Genomic DNA, 20,278 nt, shown 5'->3' on the forward strand with positions numbered 1-20,278 from the left:
TCTTGCGAAGCGGCTAAGAAAACGAAAAACTCCTTCGTCTAGCAAGTTTTTCGTCTTCCGTGGTGTTCATCTTGTGGGGTACCACTGTACTTCCACATCACATGGAATAATCTGTTCACATGATGCAATTTCCCAGTTCATGGAAATTCAAAAATATTATTACACTGCTAATACAAATAGTATTTTTCATTTTTGTCGTATTCAGAAGTTGGCACTACCATATCACTAGAACCAGCTCTAATTTTACCAAAGTCTTGGCAGAATAAAACCTTATAAACAGTTTGGGAATGCTGGTTATCACTACCCCTCTGTCTCCAAGAAGCAACCTAAAGGCAGTCTGCATGTTGTTATTCAGTGCTTTGCAAGCTCTAGTGATCAGACCAACAATATAACTGAGCGTTAGACCCTGAAACTTTTTTTGTTAATGTCTACAGTGCTGTAATTAGTGTCATGTATTGAATTTTTGACCAATTAGCCATTGTCTGACTTGCAATCTGTTAACATCTATCTCCCAGGAACTCTGCTTGGAGAATGAAAGTTGTTTATATTGGAAAACAGGAGGAGAAAAGCTTTTAAAATTACCCACGAAACATATTCTCAATTGCTTAAAAGGTCACTCAGAAGAATAGTAGTTCCCCAGAACAGAGAAGGGGAAATATTGACTAGAGTGATACAGATAACAAAGATATTCCTGTGAACTGCATCACACAAATCCTTCAAACACCAGTAAAATAATGGTCAACTATTGTTAAAGTATATTTGTTCTGAGAACAAAGATAAGACTTACATTATATACATCTGTTAGAAAATCAACAATAGAAGGCCTAACCCAAGAAAGAACTTATTAAATTTTATGTGAAACAAAAAAATTAAAGATTAAATGAGCACATATGAACTTGCTTGAACTTTCAAAGTAAATGTCCTGTTCCTGAAATAGGGCTCTATTTTTAATTATGCATACTGGTCTTGGACAAATTGAGAATCATTCATCAGGTCAAATAAGCAACTTGCTGAGAGCACTGGAGTTCTTTTAGACCAAATACAGCATTTTGAAAACCAGTTAAGGTAGCAGGTTAACACTTACTTTTGAGTGTGTAAAATCTGTCTAGATTTTATCTAGAGTAATAATATTAATATTTATTTATACCCTGCCCATCTGGCTGGGTTTCCCCAGCCCCTAAGAGGTACGGTAACTTAGGAAAGAGATGATGTAATAATGCCTGGTTTTGCCACCTGTCCCACCTGGAGAGAATATAATTTTTAGAATGCCCTTCTCACAAAGGACATGGCAGAAGAAAAGGAAAGTTATGAATGAAAGCCCTAACCAGTCACTCAGATGCATTCTAGTTATTATTCAAAGTAATTAAAGAAGAGCCAAGGCAAAAGTCTTCCCCTCTAAATTCATTGCTTTTCTTCATTCACCAGCACTAAATAGTTTCATTCTGTAATAACAAAGTTAAAATTTAATGAAAGTTAATTTTTTCAGCCTCCCCAGTCTCTTGAAGATTCTTCAATAAAAATCTTTAAATAAATAAGAAGATTCTTGCCCTTGCCCTTGCCCTATCCCCTTGCCCCAGCCCCAGCCCCGAGAATACCTGGGAAAACTCTGCCACCCAATTCACTAGTTGCAAATAGGCCTGGAAGGCCATTTTTGCTCGACCCTAAATTAAACTGTCAACATACTCCTTCATTATTATCTTTTCTCTATTGCGATTACACCCTGTTCCTTCTGGGAAATGTATAAAAAAGCCTTCCCTTACCCAAACAAACGGTTCTCTGAATCATTCTCAGTCAACATCTGCAAAGTAAATTGCAAAGTTTTGGAATAAAGGCACTTCCAGTACTTTACTGGTTCTGATACCCTCTTGATGTGGAACCAGGCCTGTCTTTATTCAAAGTAGTGCCTCTAAGTTCTCATTAGGCAAAAAATATGTTTTCAGCTGTTCCTAACTCATCTGTAAGATGACTTTAACATAGGGTTGGTACTCAACAACATTATACTACCAACAGTGTGTTTTAAAAGACACTTTAAAATAGCTTCCAGATTTTTTGGGTGGGGGTACTGTTGACAATCACTGTTTTCCCAAATTGCTTCTGTTGCTTCAGTACTACCTCTAACTTCAATCTCTACTTTTTGGAGCAAGCTCCTACAATCAGAGATTACATGTGAGTGATGGTGCTGTCACCGGAGACAGATGTAGCAAGTTAGAGTAAGGGAGTATATCCTTAATTAGTCAAATACATAAAGATTTTCTTGGTTTACAAAAGTACATGCATTTTGTCTTATTTCAGGTTGTACAGTCTTTCTTACAAATCAGTTGCATTTGTTGTGAGACATTAGTGTTGATTACAGTATAAGAAGAAGAGGGGGGAGAGGAGGGGTCAGGTGGTGATGCTTATATTCTTTTGTATAGTGGACAGCAGAGGGACATAGTAAAGGGATGTATCCACAGTATACAAAATACTGCTCCAAAATTCCACACACACCCGACTCAATCAAAGAACAATGGGAGCACAACATAGGCTATGAAATTACCCCACCCAATGGACTAGAATGTGGTATAAACCTCCCTTTAAGTCCATATCAGCCAAAAGAAGGGAACTCACTCTGAAACTCACCTACAGGTGGTACTTACCATTATAGAAACTGGCGCAGATATGCCCAGGAACCTCACCAAGATGTTGGAGAGGCTGTACCTCCACAGGCACATACCTCCACATGTGGTGGGAATGCCCTAAAACCCAACCCTTCTGGACAGCAAGTCCTGTAAGTGATATGCAAAATAGCTAAACCGGTATTAGAACTCACCCCAGAATTGGCCCTACTGAACATCTTCCAAGATCATAATGACCACTCGCACTATAGTCAAATACATAATTCTAACCAATCAGGAGTGCACTACACTCTAAGGAGACAAAGCACTTGCAGACTGAGGAGAGTGGATCTCCTTTGAAGTGTCAAAGTGTTTGCAAACTGTTGTTCTGGAGTTCAAATGATGCCATCCCTTCCCTTTGAAAATGCACTAGTTGACTAGAGAAGGGGGAGGACTTCAAATGGCTTTCAACGTTCCAGGGCCCCACAAATGACAGTCAAAATGATGGGTGGGGGGTGAATAAGGGGGGGCATTTTGCCTCAGTCCAAATGCAATTTGTTTCTCCACCTAAAACTTACTTTAGGGCTTTTGTTGTTTAGTCGTTTAGTCGTGTCCGACTCTTCGTAACCCCATGGACCAGAGCACGCCAGGCACTCCTGTCTTCCACTGCCTCCCGCAGTTTGGTCAGACTCATGTTTGTAGCTTTGAGAATGCTGTCCAACCATCTCGTCCTCTGTCGCCTCCTTCTGCTTGTGCCCTCAATCTTTCCCAACATCAGGGTCTTTTCCAGGAAGTCTTCTCTTCTCATGAGGTGGCCAAAGTATTGGAGCCTCAGCTTCAGGATCTGTCCTTCCAGTGAGCACTCAGGGCTGATTTCCTTCAGAATGGATAGGTTTGATCTTCTTGCAGTCCATGGGACTCTCAAGAGTCTCCTCCAGCACCATAATTCAAAAGCATCCATTCTTCGGCGATCAGCCTTCTTTAAGCAGCATCAAATGCATCAACCACATTATAGAAAGCTTGCGTCTACTTTGATTAATTGCTGGTTTATAACTTTCATGATTTGCCTATTAAGTCTGTTTTTGTTGCTGCCTATAAACTTAACAATAAAAATCCTAATGAATTAGACAGAAGCTATAATAATGCAGCAAGAGAAATGAAGAAAGCTGTGATATCAGCCATCTAGTAGCACACAGTCGGAAAAACACTGGCATCTCCGTATCCCCGAGGCACTGTTAATTGCCACAATTACTTCTGGCTTGTCCACCAAACGCAACACATTCAAACTTGCATAATAAGGTGGCATACTAATGCCTCAAGTTTTGTACTGGCTAATTATGCACATGATCACTCCCAACAGCTGGGTAAGTATGGAAGGAGAGAAAAGCCAACTTGATGATATTTTAATAGAGCATCTAACAGCATAACCTAGTTTACAAATAGGCATCTTACAGTTTTAGTAACATCGCATGCAATAAAGAGCTGCAAGAAGCTAAGCAGTGAACACGAGAATGCATCATTACCTTTTGTGTGTCTCATAATAAAACTGCTTGATTCCTGGGAGGCAGTGCCAAGGCATGATATTACCTGAAACTGTCCACCTTCTCTCTTAATGCTGAATGCCTTACACACAAGGTCATGTGGCCGTTCTTCACTAAACCCAAATGTTATGGGCTAGAAATCAAAAATAGATGAAGAAGAGGAGGAGGAGTTTGGATTTGATATCCTGCCTTTCACTCCCCTTCAGGAGTCTCAAAGCGGCTAACATTCTCCTTTCCCTTCCTCCCCCACAGCAAACAATCTGTGAGGTGAGTGGGGCTGAGAGACTTCAGAGAAGTGTGACTGGCCCAAGGTCACCCAGCAGCTGCATGTGGAGGAGCGGGGAAGCGAACCCGGTTCCCCAGATTACGAGACTACTGCTCTTAACCACTACACCACACTGGCTCTCAATACAGTCATACCTCGTGTTGCGTTAGGTTCATGTTGCGTCTTTTTGGCTTGCGAACACAGCAAACCCAGAAGTGTATACTTCTGGGTTTTGCCGCGCGTGCAGAAACATTCTTCACACTTCGCACATGCACAGAAGTGCTCTATCGTGCTCCGCGCTTGCATGGAAGCGCCGCTCTAGTTGCAGACTTTTTGGGGTGCAAACCACCCCGGAGCGGATTGTGTCCGCAACTAGAGGTACCACTGTACTATGCGTCTAGATTTTATTTTATTTTTTAAAAAATGTGACATGAAGTTGATGCCATCAGTCTGGAATGTCACAGCTCTGCAACATTTAAAACAGTGAGGTGGAATCCAAGACTGATTTTTTTTTTTAATAAAAAAAATCACTTTTTTGAAAATAAAACTGCCAGCTGCACTTGGAATACTGCACTTGGAATACCTCACCTTGTAGAGCTGGAATAGCTTCAGAAGAAAGCAAACCAAAATGATCAAGGGATTGGAGCAATTCTCCTATGAGGAAAGGTTGCAGTATTTGAGGATTTTTAGCTTAAATAACTTTCTTTCATCTGTTCCAAATTTTCCAAAACAGTCATACCTCGTGTTGCGTTTGCTTCAGGTTGAGTATTTTCAGGTTGCATCTCGCGGTGACCCGGAAGTACCGGAAAGGGTTACTTCTGGGTTTTGCCGCTTGCGCATGCGCAGACACGCAAAATGACGTCACACACGTGCGCAGAAGTGGCAAATCGCGACCCACGCACATGCAGGCGTGGGTTGCGTTCTGCTCATGTTGCGAACGGGCCTCTGGAACAGACCCCGTTCGCAACCAGAGGTACCACTGTATTCAGCTTCATTTGATATCCCAGAATGAGAATATTTTGAGAGACGGAAGAATACTGGAACTTGGGGTCATCCAATGAAGCTGAATGCTGGAAGATTCAGGATACACAAAGGCACCGTATTTTTCGCTCTATAAGACGCACCAGACCACAAGACGCACCTAGTTTTTGGAGGAGGAAAACAAGAAAAAAAATATTCTGAATCTCAGAGCCAGAACAGCAAGAGGGATCGCTGCGCAGTGAAAGCAGCAATCCCTCTTGCTGTTCTGGCTTCTGGGATAGCTGCGCAGCCTGTATTCGATCCATAAAACACACACACATTTCCCCTTACTTTTTAGGAGGGAAAAAGTGAGTCTTATACAGTAAGTACTTTTTCACCTATGCAATGCAGTTAAAGAACATCACTTACTGAAGGGAGGTGGCCTCTGAGACAAGCTTAGTGGACAGGTACCAGCAGATATAATAATACAAAGTTCCTGCTTCGGTTATAGGGGTTTCCTGAAATATTCATAACAAACTCAGGTGACCCATGTGGGAAGAGGCGGTGACTCTTTCTCAGGGGATATGGAATATTACTTAATCAGATCACTGGTGACCAAATTAAGCTTTATGCCTATGTTAAATGTGGCAATGTTTCTGGCGGCTGATTAAGCATTTACATATATTCAAACTGATGTTCCTGCAAAGAGTGCTTTCTCACTATGTGCAGAGCAAAGTCAGGTTCTTGGCAACCAATACCGCCATAACTTTTCTTTCATTCTTTAAAAATGTATTTCTTCAGGCACAAAGACCTATTTCTATAGTTATGTAGAGGTTATGAAATTGTTTCAGCCACCTGAGTTAAGTAAAATAAAATACAAGTTGCCCAGTACTTTGTGTTTCTTCTGCACTCATGGGGTATCACAGCAGTGATATATAGCAACAGTGACTATAACAACATTTGAGAATTCCTAGATACAGCTGTCAGCTGTAGTTCTTCCTTAATCAGTTTATTATTCCTGTATCAAAATGCTTTTATCTAGCAGTTTTTAAGGTTCTATCAGAGCTTTTGTATAGCGTTGCCCAATTTCTTTTCAATACACCTGTGATTTCCCCCTCCCCCCCTCTTGTAACAATGGATAACTCCAAACTAGGTGTAAAGGGCATGTCCAGATTTCAGTAATGCCTTGCTTGGTTGTGGTATGCATGGTGCCCACAACAATTTCAATAGTTTGCAGATGTGCTCAAAAAGTTTCGAGACCACTGCCCTACCCTGGGATTTGGTTGTAAATAACTAAGTAGCAAAATTGAATCAATGGCAGGTTGTGCTAATGCTGTGCGTGCCAACCATGTGATTATTCTTCACTGAAGGTGTGAATAAAGGTAAAGGTAAAGGTACCCCTGCCCGTACGGGCCAGTCTTGCCAGACTCTAGGGTTGTGCGCCCATCTCACTCAAGAGGCCGGGGGCCAGCGCTGTCCGAAGACACTTCCGGGTCACGTGGCCAGCGTGACATCGCTGCTCTGGCGAACCAGAGCCGCACACGGAAACGCCGTTTACCTTCCCGCTTGTAAGCGGTCCCTATTTATCTACTTGCACCCGGGGGTGCTTTCGAACTGCTAGGTTGGCAGGCGGAAGGTGAGAATAGGGAGGTTTAAAACTGACTCAAAGTACAAAATTCGGTATAAGCAAGTTGAAATGAAATGTGAAATCTGGGCCACCTATTCTGAAAGCAGAGGAATGAATTTGGCAGAAGTTCAAGAGTTTGTGCTCCCTTAAAGGCCTTTTGGCATGGACAAAGCTTTTCAGTTGTTTTTCTTCAGTATCCTTTTAAACATGCTGGATTTCAAAGCTGTTTACAGCCTACTTTGGGGTCTGTAACAATATGACTTGACAGTTCATGTCCCCAAAAAATGTTTATCCCAATTGCAGAATGACAGCTTCTAATAGGTTTTACCCCCCCCCCCAAGAAGAGTTGCATTTCCTAGAAATGTTGTTTTGGTGTTCATCGCCATTCCCCTCCTCCCCCCTGGAACCTATCTGTGCGTTCAAAATTATGCTTCTGCCTTTTCTGAGTGGGACTCTGCTTTTATATGTCTCTTCTCCCTCTCTATATGTGTGTCCTCCCCTCTCTCATTTTCCTTTTCCTATACCCTCTTTCAACAGTAACACTGTATTAGGGTTGTTGGTGTAATGCACCATTTATCAGGGCTTGACTCAGTTGTACCAGATGAAGACCAGTTTAATCCAGTAGTTTTAAAGCAGTGGGAGGCATCCAGCAAAACAGCTCCACAAGCGTAAGGTGTTTTAGCTGTGCAGTGGAACTTATCTGCCCCCTAAATTTGCTCTGGAGGGTTAGGGGAACCTCTAGAACAGATTTAAAGGGCACGCAGAAAGAGGGTGGGGGAATCTCCACCATTTGGAGGTTGGAGGTGCATACCTGGGGATTCTGGGATCTTTACTGTTTCCACACACCAGCAACACATCCTGTAGAATTCTACCCATTATATTTTATCTGCAGAATCCAGAATGAATTTCAGGAACCAAAACGTTGTATTGGAAAATATGACTTTTGAGCCATCTGGCCCCAAAATGGCAGCTAGGCATTCCTGGTTTAAGAAGCCATTTGATGCATAGCATGCATACACACACACACACACACACACACACACACACACTACATATATATATATCTGAGTTTCTAACACTTGGTCTCAACACTTGATCTGGTGGTTGCCAGATTTTTTGGACTACAGTTGTCATCAGCCCCAGGTTATTTGCTTTTTCATTTGTTAGTACTCTCTAAAACTCTTTCTTTGTGTTGTTGTTGTTTTGGGGGGAGGAGCATCATTTCCTGCAGTGGTGGAAGAGCCTTAATGACTTTTTAGAAACTGAGACCTGGCAACAAGTGGTGCACAAACGTAGCAGAGAGATATTGAAAACATACATTAAATCTTAGAAGGTATGGCACTGGAAGCTAATAGAACATGCTCCCAGAGACATGTTTTCAAACAAGATCTATTGCAATGCACCTGCTTTGTGAATTTTTGGCAGCAGACACAAGGCTACTTTGTGCACATTTCCTAGAAAGGAGACAGCTGTCATGTCAGTCTGTACTTGCCATTTACTTCTGTGCCCTCAACATTACTTGAATTAAGTCTTTTGCATCCTGAGTGTGAGAAAATGCTTCCTGAACAAAAATAATAGAAACAGAAATTAAGCAGAGGCAACGACTAGGACAGCAGGAAGAGAATCTAAAGGAGAAGATGGGCCTTGAGTCATTCTAACCCCAAAGGGTGAATTTTTACCTTGTATGAATAACACTGAGTGTGATTTTTGTCAAGATCTGATCCCAAGTGACAAAAAATAGTTGATGGACCTGCAGCAATCACATGGTTTTGTGTTTAACCAATTTACATAGATATTACCCAGTGCAAGTCATGCCATGCATCGTGATGAAGCAATCTGCTTAAGGTAGCACCAGCACAAAGAATTTCTGACCCAGAAAGCTTTGTATGGTCACCCACACCCCAGAACTGTGTTCTGAATTGGGATACCATTGCATCTAGCCCAGTGCTTTTGTTTGTGCGCAACACTGTCAAGCATGATGACCTCAGTGCCAACAGTAGCCTAAATATGTAGAAATGAATAAGGAACTTAGGCATATCAAATATGCACACACTGCTTTCTCACAAGAAGGCAGTTTCTGCCTGTGCTGTAGAGGGAAGCGAGGGGCAGGTGGAACTTGTCAACCTGGGAAGGTAGGAGAAGGAAAACTCTATTCCTAAACCTTGGTTGCCTGGAGGGAGATTTCCAGGGGAGGAAAAGGCTAAAGGTTAAACCTGTCACAAATCCAGAGTGGGGTCCTTAAGACAGTTGGATGGCACCTCCTTCCAGCAACTCTTGCAGCCAAGTTGGTGCCAAATGTATTGCTCTGCTTTTCCTTTGGACCACATCAGTGAGGCCAAGAGGCAGGTATTGTCGTCTGGGCAGCCCAGGATCATATACACTGCCCAGGCTTGCGTCCCAGGGAGGTCACTTCTGTGCTGCTAATGCAGTGGTTTGCCATCGCCCTTGGAGGTGCACTCTGTTGTCTCTTGAGACAGATGGGTGTCACCAACAGCAACAACTGCTTTCTCATAGAGAAGACTCTCCAAGAGGTACAAACGACTCAAAGCTGATTTGGGGGGTGCATATGCCCAGTTGATTATTCATTTCTGCATACTTTGGGTGGCATTGATCAGCTGACAGTGCCTTGTGCCTGAATGAAGGCTGGATGAAATGGCATGTCTGCTCAGAGGTTATTGTAATAGAATGTGGGTGACCACACAGTGCTCTGTTATAGTCTTGTATTTTGCCCTGCTGCAGCTGCTTTAGGAAGATTGCTTCACCTGGTTGCAAGTCTGGACTTGTGTCCTGGGTACAATGTTTAAAACTGTAGTTACGCACAAAACTCTATGACTGTTGCATTTCTACCACCTATTTTCCATCTTTTGGGGTTCAGGCCTTACAAAAAACCAATTCAGCATTACTCATCAAATATGGGAAGCATTTTCATCCTGGCACATGGACTAAGGTCACTGGAGAATGGGACTTGATTCTCCCAAGGCAGTCAAAGGAGAACAGAACAGAACCCTTCCCTGTAGCATTCACATGAGGTACTATGATGCATGTGAGTGGAGTGGTAATTTGTAGACTTTAGAAAGTTCTGAACATTTCTCTGCATAGGCACTGGACCTGTATGTGATAGATGTGATAGGTGTAACAGATATGCACCTGATTTTTCCCCATTTAAGTAAACCAGAAGCCCTGGAACAAGTTGTAGTACATTTTTCTTTCAGTTGAATAATGTAACACAATGTAATACAAATTTTACATAGCAGCTGTATATTTAGTTAATTTTTTTAGTTGCTCTAGTACTTAAAACTTAGCCATGAGACCTAGTTTGGATATTGGTGCATTGTGGTTTTTAAGTTCTGTTTTATGTTTCCTTCCTTCCTTCCTTCCTCCCTCCCTTCCTTCCTTCCTTCCTTCCTTCCTTCTCCCCCCCCCCCCATTTCTCTCTCCTCCTTTCCTATTTACTTCATTTCTTCTCTTCTATAAGTGACAAACTGTATAGTCAATCTGAAATTTTTCCATAATGATCTCTTAACTAACTTAGAGACCAGTTCTCTAAATGACTCCCACATTGGTGTGCTGCAGGTTTTAGGGTGGTTGTAGCATGGCCATAATGGCACAGACTATTCCTACATAAGGCGTCTCATGCTACTCAAGGATGAGCCATGTAACCTGCTATGGGCTGTTGCAATCTGCATGTTGTAAGAAAGGAGCTTAAACTATGCCAGCCTTTGCAGCAAGGGATGGATTTTTGGGCGCGCGTGTGTGTTTTTTGTTTCAGTATTTGTATGCCACCAGACTGAGCATCTCACAATAACCGCAAAGCATTAGCAAATAAAAACACTTCCTAGTACAAAATAAATATGCAATAAAAATATAAGAAGGACATTAAATGAATCAAAGTAACATAAAATGCCAATCAGGCACATCTCTCCAGCTTCTGTTGCATAAGCACTTTGATCTTTTCTTATCTATCAAACTAAATCAGCTTCTAGATAGCAACCTCTGGGAGATAGCAGCAAGCCTGCAACGTTGATTGATTTTCCTTAGATGCCCTATCCCATGGGCAAGCACTCTATAAAGATTTGAATAAAAAACAAATCCAAAGGAAAGGGCGTTCTTTTGGAAACCAACTAGGTGCCTTTTGAAAACTACATCTATTGTCATGGAGCTGCTTAGCCAACTTTTTGGCATCCTAGAAAGGCTTTTGCATCTTTCTCCTGGCTGGCTTTGAACAAAATAAATGCACAGTAGCCTTGAGCCGCACTACTCTAGCATAGTTAAATTATTGAGCTGCCAAGGGAGCAAAGGGAAACCTTTTGATGGCAGGTTGTATTGCTTGCACTCCTGTTGAAAGCCAGTAAATAGGCGTCTGTGTGAAAACAGATTAGAGAAAGTAAGCGTTATGAAAAGTGTTTGTGCAGGTCAGCTTTAATATGACCCTGCTCCATTTAGATGTTTACGGCTTATGAAAGCGGAATAAATCTTTGTATAAAATTAAAGCTCTGCCTTGTGTTCAAGGTTTACTTTTGTCTCTCAAATACCTTCATGCTTTTGCATAAATCTATGTACCACATTCTGTGTAGTGGCTAAGAATGAGCTTTGAACTTTGTATACTGCTTTAGCCAGGAACTCGTCAGATGGCTCATTTCTTCTCATTCTGCTGGTCCAGCCCCTCACTCGTTTTCAGGACCCTTTCCCTAAAGATTCTTTGTGCGGCTTGTGACTCCACCAGGCCTCCCCGCATGGATAGTGCCATTTTGGCTATATAGACGCTAAAGAATGAGTTCACTATTGATGTATGCAAGTGAGGCCCCACAACAAAATGGTGTGAGCGGGGGGACGGGGACGGACAAATACTCAGATAGACAGGGTGATGCTTTAAGCAAGGCTACTTGCTTGCTGTTAATATCCAGCACAAAAGTGAGACTTGATTGAAAATGTAACCTTTCATAGACTACTACAGAGATCACCCAATGACGGTGTACATTAATTTAGTTTCCAAAAGCTAGCTTAGGAGCTTCTTTGGTCGCCGTTGTTAAGGGTCAGACATAATAGTATCTCTGAGTCAATGAAGACAGGGGGCCCCTTGTAAAACAGAGGGGCAGAGCAAGGAGGGAGCACAGGATCCCACAATACAGTGGTACCTTGGTTTACAACCATAATCCATTCCAGAGGTCCGGTTGTAAATCAAAACAGGTTGTAACCCAAGGCGCGCTTTCGCCAATGGGGCCTCCCCCCCAATTGGTTGTAATCCCCCAAAATAGGTTGTAATCCAAAAAAAAAGGGACACACACTTCTGGGTTTGATGTGGTTGTAATCCAAAATGGTTGTAATCCAAAGCGGTTGCAAACCAAGGTACCAGTTATTAAACTATGGCTGGCGTTGGGTCTGAACTGACTTTGTAAGGCGTAACTGACCCTTATTTGCCTCAGCTACTCAAGAAAATGAATCCTTGACACCATGTAAGCCTGTAAGTATTGAGCCCTGCTTAGCCATGGAATTTGAACTTGGATCTCCCTAATCAAATGTTCTTCACTACCATAGTACAGTTTTAGGTCTGCAGATGTGTAAATTGAAATCTTCCTCATCAGGCTCTGGTGCACCTCATTCTGTTGCGTTCTGTTCTACCCATGCACACATCCTGCATACTAGTTTAAGAGGAACAGGACTTACTGCAGTTTCTGCAAATGTTTTCATGCTGCCTCTTGCAGTCGTCATGTGGTTTTGCTTCTCCACAATGGGAAATTTCTCTCTTGTGTTTAAGGATGTTGAACGTTTCTCTCTTCTTGCTATGCTTTTGTAATATTGGAAAGGAAAGACTTAATTAGCTTTTAAAGACATTTGTTGGAAGAACTCTCAAATGTTCATATTCGTTTGCAAACAGAACATATCTTGTAAAATCAAGCCCTGTAAAAGACGTTAGTCCCTTGCAATGAGGAAGTGGTTGGTTTTTTTTTGTATCTAATCCTTCATTACAGAAACTGTTTTCGTTTGTTTTATAAATCTTCCGGTTCAACAACATGTCTGCGGGACACATTCCATTGTTCAGTTTTTAAATGTCGGGGGGGGGGGAGTTATAAAGTGTAACCAGAAATTATCATACTTCAGTTTAAACTTTAAACTTACTTTTCTTAAGTATTCTATCTACCCTCTTTGGGGGGAATTATATGGTTGCCTTTCTCTTACCATTGGAGATGGTAAGAGTGTGTGCATGCTTCATTATACGTCCTTTCGTAATGATGATCCACGTGGAACAGCCATGAATTGTTCAACATTGGTTCCAGTGCTGATTGGCAAGCATTGTTTTCTCGTGGGAGGTCAGCTTGCCTTGCTCAAATTCCGAGCACATTGGTGGAATTTATATATAGATTGTTGTTTCAAATCACTTTATGGTGGAACAAATGGGAAAACTACTTTCAAATGTACATGGGAAGAAGGGACAATAATAAAATCAGGCTAAGGAGGTGTCAATTGCTCTTTTAGGATCCAATTGTGTATGTCACGGGCTCATCTAGTTTACCTTTTTGTTTTCTCTTGGTATGTAAACTAGAAAGAGCGGGGTGTTATTGGGTTGTTGTTTTTATTTTGATTATAATGGCTTTTATGTTGATTTTTTCTGTGAACTGCTCTGCTGAGACCTCTGGGGATAGGTCTATAAATTCTGGTAGATGATGATGATGATGATAATTAATAATACTCTTTCAAGTCTGAGGCCTTTGTGACAATTTTGCTAGTTCACACGTAACTTTTCCATCAGAGAAATATGAAAAAGTAAGATGGAACATTTCATCAATTTCTGTGCTATGAGTTCTGTACAAAAATATTTATTTAAATTTATTTTTGTATCTCCTCCCCCCAGTCACAGATGAAGACACTGTAAAAAGGTATTTTGCCAAGTTTGAAGAGAAATTCTTTCAAACCTGTGAAAAGGAACTTGCCAAAATCAACACATTTTATTCAGGTAAGAGGATAGCATTGAGCTAATATGTGAAAGTTTCAGGGTTTAAATGTCAACAGCGGAAGCTTGATGTTGGCTCAGTGGCCGATAGGCAACCAGTGCAGAACTTTTAACACAGGTGCAATGTGTGTCATTGTGACTGGTTTCCCAGACTCAACTGGTCTTTTAACAAAACACTGATTCTTGTCTGACATCTTCCCTTTCTTACCTCCCTAGCTGGGGGATTTGCAGACTCTGCTCTGAGATGAAGCCCATCTCTTCACATGGGTTTAAAATAATATGGCACGGTGACCAGTATTTATCTTCAGTGGATGACCCCATGTTCTAATATGGGTACTCCGGCCAGGGAGGGCGGGGTACAAATAAAAATTTATTACTTATTTATTATCAAAGAGGAAAAACCTGTCTTTCCATTTCCCCCGCACCAAGCCCCACTATCATGTCCCCTGTAGTCTCATTTTTAAGTTGTCTCTCTTCCAAACGAAAAAGCTGCACATATTGTAACTTTTCCTTTGGTGGCCCTCATCCATCTCAGATGTAGGATAGACATCAAGGATCTTCTGCAGATGCTGTTATCACGTCAGAGTGTTACGGGTTCCTTGTGAGGCCACTGCAGAAGCGTATCTTAGCCCACTGGAAACAGCCGAGCACATCTATCTGAACTTGGGAAAACCTGGTTAGTAAATAAGCAGGGTGCATAGATCCAATCTTGTTTAAGATAAGCAACCTTCCCCCAAGTTTGGATATAACAAGGAGCTTTTTTTTTTTTAAGCAGAAGCTTCCAACATCTTCATGGTCTACACTGGGGGGTGGGGAGTGTGTGAGCCCCATAGTGCTAAACTAAGATCGGATGAGACCCTATGTCATACAGCTAGTGCTCAGCTAGGTTTTACACAGAAAATCCAAAGCAATAATTAAGACATGAGTACATCTGAACATATGCAAAATACTTTCTCCTCACCACAGAGGAACCACAATCACCCCCCCTCCACCCCCACAAGTCTTGAATAAGTTAGCAAAGCTTGCGGAAGAGGGGGTGATGTAGTTCACCATCTCTTCTGCAGGCTAAAGTCCTTCACAGACAGGTTATTGAATTATCATATTTAGTTCTCTTCATTGCAAACACTAACCACACCTTGGCTGCTGATCTTCTGTTTATATGGAGAGAATTTGTTTGCATAGTCAGCCTTACAGATTCACAGTAATAGAAGTTCATTTGTCAGGTCAGGAAGTTTCGGGCAGTCTGGATATGTGACTGACAGTGACAGAATCTGGAAGGTGTCCCAGAAGGTATTGCTTCTCCTGTGTCTTAGCCAAAGAGGCTTCCCTTTTAATAGTACAGCCAGCAAGTGTCATAACAAGTGCAGTACTAATAAACAGCAGATATTAAGCTTGCTTTGGATTCCAGATTTCTTTTCTGAGCAGCATAGGCACTGAGGACAAGCATTTATTTTGATTATCATTTATTAAATGTGTACCCTGCCCTCCTCCCAAAGCAGCCCGGGACTCTTGACTTAGTCCAGGGACTAGATCCTAAGTAGAAACTGTAGCTCCCAATGAAGTCCTACTAGTTCAGTGATCATGTTTGTTCTGGTTTTCCCACCTCTTATGACGAAGAATCAAAAGTCTGAAGTATTGTGTATTTTATATTGTAGTTTTATGTTGTGAACTCCCCTGAGAGCTATGGGTGGGTGGCATACAAATTTAATTAATTAAATAATAATAATAATAATAATAATAATAATAATAATAATAATAAGAAGAAGAAGAAGAAGAAGAAGAATATAATGAGTGAAATACAAGGAACCTCCTAGAGATATAAAGTTGCCATTTGGATCAATATTTTGAGTCACCTTTAAAGATGGGTATGGACCAAGCATAGCCCAGCTGGACAGCAGCAGAGTGTACTTGGGCAGTGCAACTACTAACCCTCCCACAACCACACTGCTTCGCTGGCTCTGGTGAAAAGGTTTGGGAGTATAGGCTGTAGAATTTCAGCCAGATGGCATCAAGTGATGGCAGTGGGGCTGGCTTGGGATCCAGTGGATCCCAGACCAGTTCAGCCTGCCCTCACCCTTGGAATATGCCCTGTTTTGGGACTCTCCAGACTACTGTTGGTGCCAATCCCACTGGCAGTACTTCTGCCCTCACTTTTTTGACAGACAGAAAGAGCTCCATGCTTATGGGCAGAGGCTGGCAGAAATATTTTGGGCTGAGCAGAGGGAGACCTCTGGCCCCTCCAGTTTCTCCTCCACCCCCATTATGATGAATAATAAAATGTAACTATAATTCCTTCATAGAGCAGCATCAGTCATTTGTATAATCTAAAAGCAGCCTTCTTCCAACACAAACGATCAGACAGAGGTTTAAGTTGAGTTCAGAGAATACATAGAGAGGCTGAAACTTTTCCAGTATACATTCACAATTTGTAATAGTATGAGCCAAAATAGGGAGTGCAGGTCATGAATTTCCCCTCATGTTGAGCGAACTGGTTTCATGTTCAAAACCAGTGTTTTGTATTTGTTCTGGAGACCTGCAAACAGGGTGAAAATGTTCTCCATTCTCAGGGAATATTGGAAGATTTTCCATAACTCTTGATTAGAGTTTGGAATTTTATAGACAACTCAAATTGACTGTGGGATGGCACACCTTCTACACTGATTGGCTAGGGAAGAAGCCTCCAGATTTTTTGTCTTTTTTTAAACAACAACAACATACCATCAAAGCAGTAATAAACAAAACTTTAAAAGCATGGGTGTTTTACCCCCTCCCATTTTTCATTGGTGAAAGCTCCAGTTTTTAGCTGCAGGTGCTGATGTTAAACTCTTGTTTCCTGTCAAGACAGAACAATACAACATAATGTGCATATGTTCATACAGAGTTCCTAAGAAAATATCCTGACAAACTTGACTGAGTACTCATTTGTAATATTGTATGATCACACTCTGTTGCTTTCTTCTTCCCTTCTAAAGAGAAGCTTGCCGAAGCTCAGCGCAGGTTTGCTACACTACAGAATGAACTGCAGTCTACTTTGGATGCACAGAGAGAAAACAGTGGTCTCACCACTCTGCGGCAACGTAAAATGCCAGTCTTCCACCTGTCCCATGAGGAGCGTGTTCAGCACAGGAACATCAGAGACCTGAAACTGGCCTTTAGTGAGTTCTACCTCAGCCTCATCCTACTGCAGAACTATCAGGTATCACCTGTGCTCCTTAAAGCATTGTGATCTTATTTTCTAGTCTTTCCTACCAAACAGTTTTTAGTGATTAAGCCAGCTCTTTGCAATAGGTGACACCAAGAGTTCTCGTGGTGCTCTTTCTGCATTTATGCTGCGCCACAGATGAAACAAGCCAGAGTTTGACTACTTATGTTGTCTGAACCCTTTCAGATGGCCCAGCAAGCCAAAATCTAGCTTGTTTTGTCCTTGGTGTGACAACAGCAGGAGCTAGGGACAGTGCAACAGGAGCTTTAGAGTTTTTAACTTTGGTTTATTGTGGCATGTGAACCAGACCACTGTGTCAAACTGCTGATACAGCTAGCTCAGTTAGTTAGGTTGGAGAAACTTTGCAAGGTCTCAGGCTGATGACTTTCTGCCTGTACTTTTTAATTGGAGATGTGGGATTTTCCATCTGCATTCAAAGCATGTCCTGTATCACAGAGTTGTGCCGTCAATCTCCCTCCTGTATGTTGTTAGGAGAAGCCCACTGCATTTCTCAATCACAGGCATTCTGTAGCCCAATAAGCAGGTGGACTGTGACTTTGACACCTGTAGTCACAATCTCAAGGGCTCCTCTCGGGTATGGATTTGAATCCCTGCCACACAAAATGCTGCCAGCAGCCATCTGGGCAGAACATTTTTGGCCATGGACATTAACAAAAGCCTTGGTCAGGATTTTCATTCTAAACACAGCAGTCGGCCTACTTCATAGCCTGGTGGGTAGGAGACTTGCATGAAGAAAGAGAGATGACAACCCCGCCCCACCCCAGTAGAACAGTTAGTTCTTCTGCGGCACCAAAGCGTCAACACAGGCATTGTTGCAATACAGCACATTTTGTATTGTCTTTGTGACTGGAGCAAACAGTGTGCAAGGAAGAGGGAAGGAAGCCAGTTGGACAAGGAAGAATATAACTTAGCATAACAAGGTCCCTGTGAGCAGTCCAATAGTTCAGAGAGAGAACACTTAAAAGGGAAATGGTACAAAGGTTTGAATCTCAGTCTAGAGAAATGGAACTATGGCATTGGCCTCATAATTTTGCATGGCATGGGAAATCAGAAACTGGATGCTCATTTGTGCTTTTTGAAAACAGGGCGATTGAGATAACCTAGGTTCTTTTCTGTGCCACATACCTCAGCCAAGTTCCTCCTTCTCCTGTTAGGTGTGTAGTCAGCTCATTATTGAGGGGGGCACTTATTTGAGGAAAAACAGTCATACCTTATTTTACTGTGCTTCAGAGATACTGCTCCTGTTGAGGATGTGGGTGCAGCTGCAGGCAGCCAGTCTGCTTCTAGGGAAAGAGGTCCCCACCACCACCACCCCTCGCCTGGCCATGGAAGTGGAGCTGGCTAGGGCTGGAGCTGAGTTTTCCCCCTTCTGTCCCTGCAGCCACGGGTGGGGGGCTGGCTTAATAGACTATGGTATGGTGCAAACAGAACTTCTGTATGCAATTGGAACAATAAAAATTGCATAACTCAAAATTCACTTTACTGCAGCGGTATGGAACCGAACCTGCAATATCTCCAAGGCATGTTGTTACTCAAGCAGTAATAACCCATCCAGTATAAGGAGTTGCACTTCAGTGCTGGGCTTGTCTTGTTGGTCCTGTCTTCTCCTCTTACAAATTCAATGCAGTCTGAGAAGGAACAGTGGGCGGCACATTTGCATTGGTATTGGTGGGGAGCATGAAAAATGAGCTGCTCTGTTCCTTGCAAGCCTGGGATTGCTTTCACAAGATGGCAGATAGGCATTATTCCCCCATGGGGTCCCCATTATTAGTGTCTATAGCGATTCTCAACCTGTGGGTCCCCAGATGTTGTTGGACTACAACTCCCATCATCCCTGAGCTCTGGCCTTGCTAGCTAGGGGTGATGGGAGTTGTAGTTCAACAACATCTGGGGACCCACAGGTTGAGAAAGGCTGGGCTATAGCACCAAAGTTGGGATAAGCAAATTTTATATCCACTACAGCATTGTCTTCAAGCACACTGATTTACTTTTCCCTTTAGAATCAACGACAGCCCTTCAGGAATGTGGAAGAAATAATGGCATTCACTCCAATATATTACTGGGGTAGAAGCCATTGCATAGAGAGAAAAGCAAGCGCTCAACCATGTCCCAGACTTCAACTGATTGTCATGGCCCTGTTAATCAGGACAGAGTTTGAGGCTACATTGTCAGCTGCTAAGGAGCCAGACAGATTTCCTGACTCTGAACTGGATGCTGGTGATCAGGGGACCACTGAACCCAAGGCTGGCAGGCAGGAGCTTACTGACCCAGCTACCACAGCATCAGGGCCCATAGAACCAAAGCCAGGATCCTTATGGGTGCCTTCCAAGCATCTGCCATGCTACCTTTTTTAGTCCAATGGTGCAGGGAGTGCACTAGGTGAGATGTCATAGAGTGCAAGAAAATCGCCTGTCTTCAGGCCAGACTCTGGTTCTGAAAAAGGAGGAGAGATGGACTGGAGGCAGAGCTCACAAGGCCTCAGTTCACATTTCATTCTTTTTGGAGCAAGTTTATCACTAGGAGCTGTCCTTGGTGCTGTGATAGTGACCTGTTCCATTGGCTCCTTCCTAAGACTAGAACAAGATATTAGAGTACTTTGTTTCTTAAAATAAAGGATAAGTGGGAGGGAGCTATTGAGAATTGACAACCCTTATCTAATTCACTTCCTCCATCAGCATAGCTTCATGTAAGTGGCTGAGAATTGTACACCAAGCATTAAATCAATAACCTTTCAGGGATTGGGAGCGGATGAATGTTGTGTGTGGAGGGGGGACTACTTACTATTAGGTGAGGTAGCTGGATGATCTCTCTTTGATTTGTGCCATGCACTTTAAAAGCAGAACCTCAAAATGCCCCTGGAAAACAATGGGGGCAGCCATATTTTCTCTGTACAGTTCCCTTAAAATGACCTTATGTCATCATGTGCTGTAATTTCTCTGGGGCATTTAAGGGACCCAGGAGATATGTGCCACTGGGCACTCTTTTTGCCAGAGGGTTGGGGGCACTAGCAGTTGGCCAGTGTGGGTTTATGGATGTCTATTAGGAACAGAGGACATTGGAAAGACTGTTGAACCAGCTAAAATACACATATAGTGCTATTATTGTCACTGTGACTTTAC

The 20,278-nt window shown here is 42.4% G+C and overlaps 1 protein-coding gene across 1 annotated transcript in view; it reads left to right on the forward strand.

Moving 5' to 3' along the window:
• Positions 1-20,278, forward strand: part of XPR1 (xenotropic and polytropic retrovirus receptor 1) — a 102,351-nt gene that overhangs the window by 38,175 nt on the left and 43,898 nt on the right. The window contains exons 3-4 of the mRNA XM_082229075.1: positions 13,838-13,939; positions 16,909-17,132. Coding sequence (XP_082085201.1) covers positions 13,838-13,939; positions 16,909-17,132 — 326 coding nt within the window. The remainder of the gene's footprint in view (positions 1-13,837; positions 13,940-16,908; positions 17,133-20,278) is intronic.

Source organism: Podarcis vaucheri, assembly GCF_965113315.1.
Source record: "Podarcis vaucheri genome assembly, chromosome: 6".
In the NCBI taxonomy this organism is placed as follows: domain Eukaryota; kingdom Metazoa; phylum Chordata; class Lepidosauria; order Squamata; family Lacertidae; genus Podarcis; species Podarcis vaucheri.